A 15,582-nucleotide genomic window follows, 5' to 3' on the forward strand; every position below is an offset into this window, starting at 1 on the left:
ACTGCTGCTTTGTGCAAAGCTCAAGCTTGTAGTCCTCGAAGCGCTCCTCCACCCAGCTGCCACCCATGGCCTCCGTCAGCTTGCGCAGGAAGTACTCGATCTGGGGGGGGTTGGGAAGAGACACAGGTGAGTACACAGACATACGTCAGCACGCACGGGCACGCTTATTGTGTTACGTAGGTGGGTGGACTTGCACGAATCCTTGGCTTATGTGAGCCGGTGCGGCTCATAGGACAGGAGCAGCGGCATGGATCCCAATAAATACTACCACCACCACCACCACCACCACTACTTCAGGTCCTCTCCAAATACTACTACTACCACCACCACTACTACTTCAGGTCCTCTCCAAATACTACTACTACCACCACCACCACTACTTCAGGTCCTCTCGAAATACTACTACCACCACCACCACCACTACTACTTCAGGTCCTCTCCAAATACTACTACCACCACCACCACCACCACCACTACTACTACTTCAGGTCCTCTCCAAATACTACCACCACCACCACTACTACTACTACTTCAGGTCCTCTCCAAATACTACTACTACCACCACCACCACTACTACTTCAGGTCCTCTCCAAATACTACTACTACCACCACCACCACCACCACCACTACCACCACTACTACTTCAGGTCCTCTCCAAATACTACTACCACCACCACCACCACCACCACCACTACTACTACTTCAGGTCCTCTCCAAATACTACCACCACCACCACTACTACTACTACTTCAGGTCCTCTCCAAATACTACTACTACCACCACCACCACCACTACTACTTCAGGTCCTCTCCAAATACTACTACTACCACCACCACCACCACCACTTCAAATCAAATCAAATTTTATTTGTCACATACACATGGTTAGCAGATGTTAATGCGAGTGTAGCGAAATGCTTGTGCTTCTAGTTCCGACAATGCAGTAATAACCAACAAGTAATCTAACTAACAATTCCAAAACTACTGTCTTATACACAGTGTAAGGGGATAAAGAATATGTACATAAGGATATATGAATGAGTGATGGTACAAAGCAGCATAGGCAAGATACAGTAGCTGATATCGAGTACAGTATATACATATGAGATGAGTATGTAAACAAAGTGGCATAGTTAAAGTGGCTAGTGATACATGTATTACATAAGGATGCAGTCGATGATATAGAGTACAGTATATACGTATGCATATGAGATGAATAATGTAGGGTATGTAAACATTATATAAGGTAGCATTGTTTAAAGTGGCTAGTGATATATTTACATCATTTCCCATCAATTCCCATTATTAAAGTGGCTGGAGTTGAGTCAGTGTCAGTGTCAGTGTGTTGGCAGCAGCCACTCAATGTTAGTGGTGGCTGTTTAACAGTCTGATGGCCTTGAGATAGAAGCTGTTTTTCAGTCTCTCGGTCCCAGCTTTGATGCACCTGTACTGACCTCGCCTTCTGGATGATAGCGGGGTGAACAGGCAGTGGCTCGGGTGGTTGATGTCCTTGATGATCTTTATGGCCTTCCTGTAACATCGGGTGGTGTAGGTGTCCTGGAGGGCAGGTAGTTTGCCCCCGGTGATGCGTTGTGTAGACCTCACTACCCTCTGGAGAGCCTTACGGTTGAGGGCGGAGCAGTTGCCGTACCAGGCGGTGATACAGCCCGCCAGGATGCTCTCGATTGTGCATCTGTAGAAGTTTGTGAGTGCTTTTGGTGACAAGCCGAATTTCTTCAGCCTCCTGAGGTTGAAGAGGCGCTGCTGCGCCTTCTTCACGATGCTGTCTGTGTGAGTGGACCAATTCAGTTTGTCTGTGATGTGTATGCCGAGGAACTTAAAACTTGCTACCCTCTCCACTACTGTTCCATCGATGTGGATAGGGGGGTGTTCCCTCTGCTGTTTCCTGAAGTCCACAATCATCTCCTTAGTTTTGTTGACGTTGAGTGTGAGGTTATTTTCCTGACACCACACTCCGAGGGCCCTCACCTCCTCCCTGTAGGCCGTCTCGTCGTTGTTGGTAATCAAGCCTACCACTGTTGTGTCGTCCGCAAACTTGATGATTGAGTTGGAGGCATGCGTGGCCACTCAGTCGTGGTTGAACAGGGAGTACAGGAGAGGGCTCAGAACGCACCCTTGTGGGGCCCCAGTGTTGAGGATCAGCGGGGAGGAGATGTTGTTGCCTACCCTCACCACCTGGGGGCGGCCCGTCAGGAAGTCCAGTACTTCAGGTCCTCTCCAAATACTACTACTACCACCACCACCACCACCACCACCACTACTTCAGGTCCTCTCCAAATACTACCGCTGCACCATCGAGAGCGTCCCGAACGGTTGCATTACGGCCTGGTATGGGAATCGTTCCCGACCGCAAGGCCCTCCATTGGGTGGTGAAGATGGCCCACTACATTAATAGGACGGCGCTCCCACCCATCCAGGACATCTTGAGGAAGCCCCGCAGCATCATCAAGGGACCAACACACCCCCGGCCACGAGCCGTTTACTCCCTGACCGTCAGGCAGACGGTGTCGGAGGATGAGGACTGATACCAACAGGCTCTACCTAGAAGCCCTCAGACTGCTGAACACTTGAACTGGACTGACCACCTGCTCTGGTTCCCCACACCTTAGCACACAAGCGCGCACACAATCACAACTGCTGCTACCATACTATTATTGGGATTTCTAAATAGTGCACAATTTAAAAACACTTGCTCCCCCAATTCCCCCTACCTCAAAACAAGTGCAAAGAAATTGTGCCTTCCTGTGTTATACTTATGCTAAAATGTTTACTCTAGTCAGCCATTTACTTCATGTTCGTATTCTTATCTTTTACGATTTCTTATTGTTGTTGAATTGTCGAGAAGCCCCACGCTCTTCTAAATTTACATCAACAACATAGCTCAGACAGTAGGAAGCTCTCTCATCCATTTATATTCAGATGATTCAGTCTTACACTCAGCTGGCCCATCCCCGGATTTTGTGTTAAATGCTCTACAACAAAGCTTTCTTAGTGTCCAACAAGCTTTCTCTACCCTTAACCTTGTTCTGAACAACTCCATAACAAAAGGTCATGTGGTTTGGTAAGAAGAATGCCCCTCTCCCCACGGGTGTACCTACTACCTCTGAGGGTTTAGAGCTTGAAGTAGTCACCTCATACAAGTACTTGGGAGTATGACTAGACGGTACACTGTCCTTCTCTCAGCACATATCAAACCTGCAGGCTAAAGTTAAATCTAGACTTGGTTTCCTCTATTGTAATCGGCCCTATTTCACCTCAGCTGCCAACCTCAGCTACTAACTCTGATTCAGATGACAATCCTAACCATACGAAATGTATAGATTAGCAGGTAAGGGTGCTCTCGAGCGGCTAGATGTTCTTTACCATTCAGCCATCAGATTTGCCACCAATGCTCCTTATAGGACACATCACTGCACTCTATACTCCTCTGTAAACTGGTCATCTCTGTATACCCGTCGCAAGACCCACTGGTTGTTGCTTAGTTATAAAACCCTCTTAGGCCTGACTCCCCCCTATCTGACATATCTACTGCAGCCCTCATCCTCCACATACAACACCCGTTCTGCCAGTCACATTTCGTTAAAGGTCCCCAAAGCACACACATCCCTGGGTTGCTCCTCTTTTCATTTTGCTGCAGCTAGCGACCAACGAGTGGCAACAAACACTCAAACTGGACAGTTTTATCTCAATCTCTTCATTCAAAGACTCAAATCAAGTCTCTACCTTCTTGCCCTTTGTGCTGTTGTCTGTGCCCAATAGTGTTCGTACCATGTTGTGTTGCTACCATGCTGTTGTCATGTTGTGTTGCAACCATGCTGTTGTCGCCATCCTATGTTGTCGTCTTAGGTCTGTCTTTATGTAGTGTAGTGTTATGGTGTCTCGCCTGTCGTGATGTGTGTATTGTCCTATATTAATTTATTTATATTTTTCTTATCCCAGCCCCCGCGGGAGGATGTTTGGTAGGCCGTCATTGTAAATAATAATTTGTCCTCAACTGACCGGTGTAGTTAAATTAAATTATTATTTTTTTTAAACAGGAAATTGCTAACTTCCTTTTCTGTGAGAGCGGATTGGGAGTGGCGAGGGTGTTTCTCCAAAACGGTATGTAAAATGCAACCGTGGATCAGAACAATACTTCTTTACCCATAACCCACTCCCTTCTTCTGTAGTCCACTGTGACAGGAGGTAGAGGTTTCATTGATGTGCACTACGGAGGACGAAAATAATGTTGTATCATGAGTTTGACTAATTAGCTTTACAACTGATGACTGATGTAGCTGGTAATGATCAACCCAGAATGTTGCACAAAGTGAGGTTTGTGTCGGGGCTAATTGTGCCAGCATTAGAGCCCTGGTCATGTTCATTAGGACACGCATCAAAAATGTTTCAAAACATTTTGCAAAAGAAAACAGAAATGAGCGTTTATTGGACAGTGCCTGGCCGTTTCAGTCCTTTTTCTTCCATTGTGTGCCTAATGAACACGACCCCTGTCCAATCTTACCTCCTCAGTGACTATGGCCAGTGGGTATTTGTCTTCGGACAGGAAGTTGAAGATGCACCAGATCTTGAAGGCGTCTTCATCCGAGATGAGGAGGTGTGTCCTGTTGAGGTTCTTCCGAGCACACAGGGTCCAGCACATTCTGTTAAAGTCCTGCCGATTAAAGTTGTCCTGGACCTGAAATCAGGCAACATTTCTCAGTTCACTTGGCTGGAGACAGACATTTTTCATATGAGGAAAAACACAAATTAGACAATAGGCTGGTCCTGTACTCAGGACATCTTCAATGTTCTCTTTATGCCACACTATCATTAATTTAAAAGTCAAAAAATGGATCTCGGGTTGCCCCTTTAACTCAAATTCGACAACAGAAAGGGAGGAAAACCCTTGAAAACAGTACAATCAGTGCTGTAGAGGGGAAATGTTTTCTTCCAGCAGTGAATGAACATACACTGGCGTTTCCATGGGAACTCTTGGCAAGCTTTCCGCAGAATCATGTAGATTAGGAGCACCCACAGTGGCACTGGACTAGAAGACTGTTCTAACACAGGATATCCTGACACCACATTCGCATTAACCTCAGCTCACTTAGCCATTTATGCAGATGTAGGACTCATCTGCATAAACGGAGCAGTCATGCTAAAACACAACAGAGAGATGGGCCTGATATTGACGATCAGCCATCTAAAAATAGCAAGAGATAACCAGCAGATAGACAGAGATACTATCGAAATGCAAGCTGCATGTGTCTCATCATCATCAGGAGCCTGGACATCTTAAGGAGTGTTTAAAACATCCTCCTTAATGAATAGATGGACACATATCCACAACAATGACATACATTCATACATTTCTATCATTGTTGAGTAATCTGTCAGATAGTTTCACAGTAACACCAGTGAGGTTAGCAGATAGAGGGGGAGCAGTAGAACAGTTGTGAAAGTTGGATTGGTATGAACTAGCAGCTCTCACTCTTTGTCCTCACAATGTCATGTCATTGCTCGGCTCGTTCTCGCGCCGGTCCAGACTGAGGCAGTGGCTCCCTTTCCCTCTACCTCAATCCCTGCCATTCTCCCACTCTCTGCACATCAACAATGGGGGGCTTTGTCACGGCCCCTCCAGCACCCAGCGCTGCCTCTCCACTGCCGATACACGTGTTCATTAGTATTCTCTGCAGTGGAACATCCTAAGTGGTTTACAAACAGTCTTATCACTGTCCTTGGGTCCTCCAGGAGGCTGAAACATCCTATCATTAAATTATCACACCACACAGAGATGCCTGTTTATATACTGAAGTCAAAAGGAAAAAAAAGAGAGAGGGAACAAATGTAATTGTGAAATTAAATGACAAAAAAAAAGTACATTATCAAAAATATAATAGCGCCAATGGATTACTCGATCATGAAAGCTGGATAGAAATATGTTGAGGTCTAGGCAAAGGCCTATGACTGATAAAGGGACATAAGTTGAATCATCATACTAACTTTGCAAACAAAGCAGAATGACACGCTGAAAAACGTCATCAGCGTACTATAAATACAGAATTATACAGAAGCAAGACATGAAATTAGGAAATAATTCTGCCACAGCAGCCTTAAAATGTTGAATAAAAGCCTTGAACTATTTTGGTGCTCTTGATGTTTGTGTAGCCTTGCTTTCTTTCATTCCCCTTCTGACATCAGAGCGCCCGATGAACAATGCATTCCAGGTTTCTACAGGGTTAGTCGACTAGAAGGAATGCTGTGCTCCACATAGTGAGCGACTGCAGAGGTCCACATGGGAGAATGGGGAATTCTGTGGAACAGTCAGCGATGGACTTGATTGTCTCTCCGGCTGAGTCATGGTCATTGTCGGACAAGTGGAGTGAGTCAGTGAGGAAGAGAGTCTCACACACACAACCTTTAGGGTGGAGTATCCCTGGGGAGTGAGGGCAGTGCCCCCAACCTGTGTGGTAGGGTCATAGCCACTTGGGTGGGTGGGGGCTCTTGACATTTGTCTATGTCATACATTGGTTCCTGAAACCTTGTCTAAGTACTTGAGCAATGAGAACTTGAGGAATTGACAGTAGCGCTACATCGGATATGACGTAGATACGATGCTCATTGTATGTGGCAGGGCTTGCAGATGATAAAGGATTACATAGGTGTTCCTTTTGTCCAGGTGGGAAAGGGCAGTGTGGAGTGCAATTGAGATTGCGTCATTACGCAAATTGGAGTGGGTCTAGAGTTTCTGCCATAATGGTGTTGATGTGAGCCATGACCAGACTTTCAAAGCACTTCATGGCTACCGACGTGAGCGCTACGGGGTGGTAATCAGTTAGGCAGGTAACTATGGTGGTCTCTTTGAAACATGTTGGTATTACAGACTCGGTCAGGGGGAGGTTGAAAATGTCAGTTGTTCTGCGTATGTTTTGAGTACACGTCCTGGTAATCGTTCTGGCCCGGCGACTTTGTGAATGTTAACCTGTTTAAAAGTCTTGCTCACATCCACTACGGAGAACATGATCACACAGTCATCTGGAACAGGTGGTGCTCTCATGCATGCTTCAATGTTGCTTGCCTCGAAGCGAGCATAAAAGGAATTTAGCTCATCTGGTAGGCTCGAGAGGCAGGGCTTCCCTTCGTAGTCCGTAATATTTTTCAAGCCCTGCCACATCCAACGAGCATCAAAGCCAGAGTAGTAGGATTCAATCTTAATCTTAGTCCTGTATCGACGCTTTGCCTGTTTGATGGTTCGTCTGAGGACTTCCTATAAGCGTCCAGATTAGTGGTGGCTGAATCATGTTATGGGAATGCTTGTAATCGTTAAGGACTAGGGTGTTTTTCCAGGATAAAAAAAATAAAAACTGCTTTCCACCAGATACCGGGAGATGAATTCACCTTTCAGCAGAACAATAACCTAAAACCCAAGGACAAATCTACACTGGAGTTGCTTACTAAGAAGCCAATGAATGTTCCTGAGTGGCAGAGATAGATTTTGAAGCAGATTTAATTCAAAACTATGTCAAGACTTGAAAATGGATGTCTAACAATGATCAACAACTAATTTGACAGAGCTTGAAGAATTCTGAAAAGAATAAATGGGCAAATCCAGGTGTGGAAAGCTGTTACAACGTTTCCCAGAGAGACTTATTTGTAATCGCTGCCAAAGGTGATTCTAACATGTCTCATGGGGTTGAATACATATCTAATCAAGAGGTTACTCAGGCAAAAATATAGTTTAGCTTTAAAAAACAAATACAAAAACAGATTTGAACACAAATATAAACACAAAATGTAAAAGGTGTTGGTTCCATGTTTCATGAGCTAAAATAAAATATCACAGAAAATTCCCATCAACACAAAAAGCTTCTTCTGCACAAATATGTTTACATCCCTGTTAATGAGCATTTCTCCTTTGCCAGTGAAGCTGATTAAACAGCATGAGCATTACACAGATGCACCTGGTTCTGGGGACAATAAGAGGCCACTAAAATATGTGATTGTGTCACAACACAATGCCAAAGATGTCTCAAGTTTTGAGGGAGAGTGCAATTGGCATTGCTGTCTGCCAGCCCGTCCACATCCAGCTGATTCACCTGCGGGATCGTCCGCGGTGGTGCTGAGGAGTATTTCCGTCTATAATAAAGCCATGTGGGGAAAAACTAATTCTGATTGGCTGGGACTGGCTCTCCAGTTGGTGGACCTGGCTCCCAAGTGGGTGGGCCTGGCTCCCAAGTGGGTGGGCCTATGCCCTCCCAGACCCACCCATGGCTGTCCCCTTGACCAGTCATGTGAAATCCATAGATTAGGGCCTAATTAATGTATTTCAATTCACTGAATTCCTTATATGAACTCTAACTCTTAGAAATTGTTGCATGTTGCATTTATATTTGTTCTGTATATTTGAATGTAATATCTTGTTGTTCTTGTTTAAAACTGTTCTTTACTTTGTCATGTATTTGTATGTTTTATGTAGACCCCAGGAAGAGTAGCTGCTGCATGTGCAATTGGTGATGAGGATCCTAATAAAACTACTATATGTGGGGCTCACCTTGTCCAAAATGAACTTGTTCAAGTAGGGCATATAGCCCTGTGTAGAGACGGGGCCTTCGTCGTCATCTTTGAAGTGCTCCTCAAGGGCCACTGGGTCATGGGGGATCCTCATCACAGTGCACAAGTTATGAGAGAGCACCTGCAATGGGTGAAAATTATTATTATTATTTTTAAATTCATTTTGTCATTGTTTGTTGGGGGGGGTTACAGGTACCATATACAACTATTATAAACATGAAGTAGTGAGTCTCCACCCCAAACTTCCCATCCCATCCCCCAGGCAACCAGAGAAAGAAAAACTCCCCATACAATTCCTTCCCCGTGGGCCTGAAAGCAAAGACATTTGTATACATGTATTACGCGTTATAGATTGTTTGTATGTGTTGGGCTGAGATTATTCTTTACAGAGTCAAGTTTATTTGTCACTCTACTAAGAGCTGATAAATAGATGTTCAATCCAGCAACAATGCTCAATTAACATCCCTCTCTCTCTCTACGTAGTGAGTCAGTTGGACACGTCGGTCACTGGAAGGGTTTTAGTCAACTACACCTGACCTCACTTGAGGCACTGATGGCCTGAGTAGAAACGGAAACTATTGATTTATCCCATCAGAGTCTGTGACAGTGCCCTAAATGATTTCAGCACGAGGATACAAATACCTTTAAGTGCCCTTCTCACAAAGACAGTCCTCGGAATGTTCTGTACTATGCATTATGCCATTATTTTAAAGCTTAAGATATACTGTACCAAACACCTTAATTCCATGACAAAAAACATCTCAATGAATTACAAATTTCTTGCGTCACAGGCTAATTGTGAGGATTTTGAGGAAGTCAAAAAGGCTTCCATGTCTACATTGTCTTATGTGGCACAAACATTAACCAAACGTGGAATCTGTCAGGAAACAGACCTCCAAGACTGAAATCCCGTTTTTCTAATTAGCAGCAGAAGAACAAAACGTGGCAATTGGCGTATTCAGTGGCTCTTTAATTACGGAGCATTTTCTAAGGTCAAACACACCACCTGCATCTGGACACGGACATTTTTAGAAAATACATGTTTGGCAGAATCGAGAACGAAAATAGTACCGTCATGTTAAGGTTGGTTGAATATTCTTTATGCTGCACCAAACAGTACCTAACCTGTAAACTCCCAGTAACGGATAGCAAAAATCTTTGGTTAAATCCAATGTAACAATCTGTAGCTAGTTCAGACCATTCCATTATAACCACCCATAAACAACAAGCTAAGCACAAACTTGTTGCTTTTTGTACTGTCTGAATGATACGTCTCGCTTGTCCTATGTTGCTCTGCGTGTGCTCACTGCTGATTGATAGTCTGTATTGTAATTGTTTTTAATAACCTACCCAGGGACTGCGGTTGAAAATTAGCCAGCTGGCTAAAACCGGCACTTTTACTGAAACGTTGATTGATGTGCACTGTCCCTGTAAAAATTTAAATTGGAGACAAAATAGCCACAGGAAAGTATTGTTAACCCGATGTTAACCTTTCTGGTTATAACCATTTTCGTCAAGACAGAATCCCCAAAGGTGGTGGAGTGGAAATCTTTACCAAGGAACACATTCAGTGCTCGGTTGTCTCCACAAAGTCTGTCCCCAAATAATTTGATTTGCTGGTTTAAAGCATTAAACTTTTAAATAGCTCTTTGTTGACTTTTGCTAGGTGTTATCGTCCACCATCAGCACCGGCCTGTACCCTAAATGCCCTAAGCTCTCTCCTGGCCCCTTACACCAAGTCTGAATTTGTCCTGCTAGGTGACCTAAACTGGGACATGCTTAAACCACCTGACCAAGTCCAAAAGCAATGGGACTCCATAAATATTTCTCAGATTCTTACCAATCCCACAAGGTATGACTCCAAACACATAGAAAAGGCTACTCTCCTTGATGTTATCCTCACAAATAATCCTGACAGGTATCAGTCTGGTGTTTTCTGCAATGACAGTGATCACTGTTTTACAGCCTGTGGCGAAAGGCTCGGCACACGCATACTCAGGCTGACTTGCTCTCGTTCAGGCAAATGAGAAATAAGTGCACTCGGCTATCCGGGCCAAAGTTACTTACTTTAAGGAGCAGTTCTCTCTATGTGGGTCTAACCCCAAGAAGTTCTAGAAAGCAGTTAAAAACATGGAGAATAAACCCACCCCCCCACAGCTGCCCATGTCCCTTAATAATGTTGATGATGTGGTTGTTAATGACAAGGAGCACATGGCTGAGCTCTTTAAATCACCACTTCATTAAGTCGGGATTCCTATATGACCCAGCCATGCCTCTTTGCCTGCCCAACATTTTATCATCTCCCACCCCTTCTAATGCGATTATCCCCGATGCTTCTCCCTCTTTTTCCCCTGCCCCGCTACAAAGTTTCTCCCTGCAGGCAGTCACTGAGTCCGAGGTGCTAAAGGAGCTTCCTAAACCTGACCCCCAAAAAAACATCTGGGTCTGATGGTTTAGACCCTTTCTTCTTTAAGGTTCCTGCCCCCATCACCGCCAAGCCTGTCTCTCATGTCTGGGGAGGTTCCCATTGCTTGGAAGGCAGCCACGATGCATCCTTTATTTAAAGGGGAGAGATCAAGCTGACCCTAACTGTTGTAGGTCCATTTCTATTTTGCCCTGTTTATCAAAAGTGTTGGGAAAACTTGGCTTTCTTGATGTCTATAGTATTTTCTTACTGCAACCTTAAAGGTCCTCAATGATGTCACCATTTCCCTTGACACTAAGCAATGTTGTGCAGCTATTTTTATTGACTTGGCCAAAGCTTTTGATACTGTAGACCATTCCAATCTAATGGGCCGGAATTTGAGTGTTGGTGTCTCAGGGGTCTTTGGCCTGGTTTGCTAAATACCTCTAACACAGAACCCAAACCGGCTGCGCGCGTGCGCCATCGTGCATAAATGTATTTTGTCCCCCCACACCAAACGCGATCACGACACGCAGGTTAAAATATCAAAACACATTGAACCAATTCCATTAATTTGGGGACAGGTCGAAAAGCATTAAACATGTTTGTCAATTTAGCTAGTTAGCTTGCACTTGCTAGCTAATTTGTCCTATTTAGCTGGCTTGCTGTTGGTAGCTAATTTGCCCTGGGATATAACATTGTGTTGTTATTTTACCTGAAATGCACAAGGTCCTCTACTCCGACAATTAATCCACACATAAAACGGTCAAGCGAATCGTTTCTAGTCCTTTCTCCCCCTTCTAGGCCTTTTCTTCTTTTGACTTTATATTGCGATTGGCAACTTTCATAACTTAGGTGCATTACCACCACCGACCTCGTTCGTCTTTCAGTCACCCACGTGGGTATAACCAATGAGGAGATGGCACGTGGGTACCTGCTTCTATAAACCAATGAGGATATGGGAGAGGCAGGACTTGCAGCATGATCTGCGTCACAAATAGAACTGACTTCTATTTTAGCCCTTGGCAATGCAGACGCTCGTTGGCACACGTGAGTAGTGTGGGTGCAATAATATAACAATATAGATTTCGAAATGTATTTTAAGAAGGGAGCGGTGTAGTCAGCCTGTAAGAGCGCAGTGTATAAAATTAGAACATCTACTGTCTCAGCCACTGACTGTCACCAAGGGAGTACACAAAGGCTCGATCCTAGGCCCCATGCTCTTCTTAATTTACATCAGCAACATAGCTCAGGCAGTAAGATGATAATACTCAGCTGGCCCCTCCATGGATTTTGTGTTAAAGACACTACAACAAGCTCTCTGCCCTTAACCTTGTTCTGAACACCTCCAAAACAAAGGTCATGTGGTTTGGTAAGAAGAATGCCCCTCTTCCCACAGGTGTGATTACTACCTCTGAGGGTTTAGAGCTTGAGGTAGTCACCTCATACATGTACTTGGGAGTATGGCTAGACGGTACACTGTCCTTCTTTCAGCACATTTCAAAGTTGCAGGCTAAAGTGAAATATAGACTTGGTTTCCTCTATCGTAATCGCTCCTCTTTCACCTCAGCTGCCAAACTAACCCTGATTCAGATGACAATCTAGACCGGCAGGTAAGGGTGCTCTCGAGCGGCTAGATGTTCTTTCCTGTCGGCAATCAGATTTGCCACCAATGCTCCTTATAGGACACATCACTGCACTCTATATTCATCTGTAAACTGGTCATCTCTGTATAACCGTTGCAAGACCAACTGGTTGATGTTTATTTATAAAACCCTATTAGGTCTCACTTCCCCCTATCTGGGATACCTACTGCAGCCCTCATCCTCCACATACAACACCCGTTCTGCCAGTCACATTCTGTTAAAGGTCCCCAAAGCACACACATCCCTGGGTCGCTCCTCTTTTCAGTATGCTGCAGCTAGCGACTGGAACAAGCTGCAAAAGCAACACTCAAACCGGACTGTTCTCTCTTCATTCAAAGACTCAATCATGGACACTCTTGTGGCTACTTTGCATGATGTATTGTTGTCTCTACCTTCTTGCCATTGTATGTGCCCAATAATGTTTATACCATGTTTTGTGCTGCTACCACGTTGTGTTGCTACCATGCTGGTTGTCATAGGTCTCACTTGATGTAGTGTTGTGGTGTCTCTTATTTTTTCATTTTTTTCCCATTTTTAATCCCAGCCCCTGTACCCTCAGGAGGCCTTTTGTTAGGCCATCATTGTAATTAAGAACTTGTTCTTAAATGACTTGCATAGTTAAATAAAGGTTCAATAAAATGTAAATAAACCATTTCTTTCTAGAGAGCCAGTAGATCATTTTTAGAGAGCTGGGCACCTAGGTAAAGTTAGTTGTCACATCTACTCCCGCTCCCTCTCTCTGGCGTACGTTGTCACCAGTGTAAGTTGCAGCGCGCTTGTGGTTAGCCATCTCTTTGAAAACAACTTGTGTGTTAAACATTGTTGCATTTAAAGTGGAACTGAAAGAATTTGAGCAACATTAAATCTTATTCAAATCTGGTTATATACACCCCCAGGAAGAATGACACTTTTTTTATTTAATGTTTTCTGACCAGCAACCACTTCGATTTCATTTTTACATTTTCAGAAATTCTTAGAATGTTTGGGAATGACGTATACTAAGGAGTGTGAAAATGATATAGTAATATAGAGTGGGAAAGCAGCCTTGCGTTTGGCCAATTAATAGACACTTCAGTAAATTCAACCGAATAAAAACATCTGTCTTGTCCAGGACCGGAGTCTACACAGACCGATGCGCTTTAGCCAATCAGAGCTACAGTAGGCCTTTATACAAACAAGCCATTTGCCACACGGGCCTGCCATCATTCACTTTGAACGGGACTGTGTGTTTACAGGAAGTTCATTACAACAGCGTGACTTTAGATCATTAGAACGCATTCACCAAATGGCACAAAATACACCTGAATGGATTTCTGCAAATACATAAATTATGCAAATCAACAACTAATGCTAGAGCAAGATTAGCTCAAATCTAACGAAGGAACATTAGATAAGCCCTCTCAAACTTTTTTGAGTTGGCCATCAAAATTACACTGATAAATGATGGGGAATTGTAGCCTCCTCGTCCTTCTGCAGCTTGCCTGCCAATGCATGCTTGTCCCAACCAAGCACCCAAGCTAACTAGCTAAAGTTGGCTAGTTTACTAGCTAGCTACTCCCAGAAACAAATGAGAGAACACCTCACTCTGACCATTTTACTCGTCGTAGCAGAGCTGGTTAGGCTGTTTACATGTTATCTAGAGTGTTCTTGATGAATGACTTTTTCCCCCTACGTTTACTGACACTGGTCATATTCAAGGGTGTTGCGCATTAGTAAGAGAGATATGCTAACTGGATAAAAGTCATTCCAGTTCTTGCTAGTTGACCAAATAACATCTGCATCTCTACCTGTGTATAGCCACCAAAAAATGATATAAGGGGAAATAGTCAGTCCCTCACCCTCTCCTCCAATGGCATGACATCCTCCTAGCAGCTAGCTAGCTATGTAGCTACTGTTAGGCTCCGGGTTTTTAGCTTGCTACATAAATTGATGGTTTTTGTGTCTGTTTTTTGTCCAGAATATTGAGTCATTGAAAGTGAAACAGTGCATCCCAAATGGAGGCAGCAAAAATGTACCAGGCCAGCTGTGATTTACAACCTGATAGCAATATTTTTTGGACTACCAAGAAATGTATTGGTGAATTATATGAATCATGCATTGAACTGTATCCATCTATTGCGCCAACAATGCCTTAGTGTACGTCATGGAACGTTGAGTCAAATAAAACCTATTTTTAAAACCTCTAATAAAATGTGTTTTGTAGCATAAATTGGGAATTTGATATTTATGACTGATATGATTGTTTCATAACTGCTAAGTAATTAAAACACTGTCAGTTCCACTTTAATTAGGTCACCGGTTACTTTGTGTGCTTAAACATGAAGAACAAACACTGCAATAGGAAGTAATAGTTGTACATTTCAATTGGGAAATGCTTAATTGTTGTGTTTTTGCATTATTATTATGTCTGAGTTTACGGACTGCTTATCCTTTAACATCATGCAGTGTGACTGCCGTCTTTCCATCGCAGTGGCGTATTGGTGCCTGGAGAAGTGGATATGCCAAAAAGTTCCCAAACAGCCTGAGCAGTGAAGGAAAGGTACCCTGTGTGGAAAATGTTTTCCTATGGTTTACAAGTTTTCCAATAGATTATTCAGATTTTCACTCTCAAAAATCACACTTTTTAAAATAGAAAAAAATACCCAAATGTGACGGTCTAAGTCTACAACAATGCTTTAACCACATCAATCTGATTGGGTGGGCCTGTCAGGGCCTGGCTCCCCAGTGGGTGGGCATCTGTCCACCCAGGCCCATCCATGTCTACGCCCCTCATGCATACATCCCATGATGACAATTGCGCATCACAAATAGCCTACTAACCAACACTTTGGACTAAAAACTTATAATACCTAGTTTGCATACCCATTGTTGCCTTAGTTAGCATTTACTGGTAGATATAAGTTGAAACGTATTTCCTATCCTACCAGCTACCAATGTCATTCTTCTGCGAGCTGCTCCATGC

At 43.8% G+C, this 15,582-nt stretch overlaps 1 protein-coding gene across 1 annotated transcript in view; it reads right to left on the reverse strand.

Moving 5' to 3' along the window:
- The window catches only part of swap70b (switching B cell complex subunit SWAP70b), a 29,384-nt gene that overhangs the window by 12,734 nt on the left and 1,068 nt on the right, over window positions 1-15,582 (reverse strand). The window contains exons 2-4 of the mRNA XM_042301273.1: window positions 8,551-8,691; window positions 4,522-4,695; window positions 1-100 (exon numbers count right to left, since the gene is read on the reverse strand). The exon at window positions 1-100 is cut by the window's left edge and continues 128 nt beyond it. Of these exons, the coding sequence (XP_042157207.1) occupies window positions 1-100; window positions 4,522-4,695; window positions 8,551-8,691 (415 nt within the window). The remainder of the gene's footprint in view (window positions 101-4,521; window positions 4,696-8,550; window positions 8,692-15,582) is intronic.

This window comes from Oncorhynchus tshawytscha, linkage group LG19, assembly GCF_018296145.1.
Source record: "Oncorhynchus tshawytscha isolate Ot180627B linkage group LG19, Otsh_v2.0, whole genome shotgun sequence".
In the NCBI taxonomy this organism is placed as follows: Eukaryota; Metazoa; Chordata; class Actinopteri; order Salmoniformes; family Salmonidae; genus Oncorhynchus; species Oncorhynchus tshawytscha.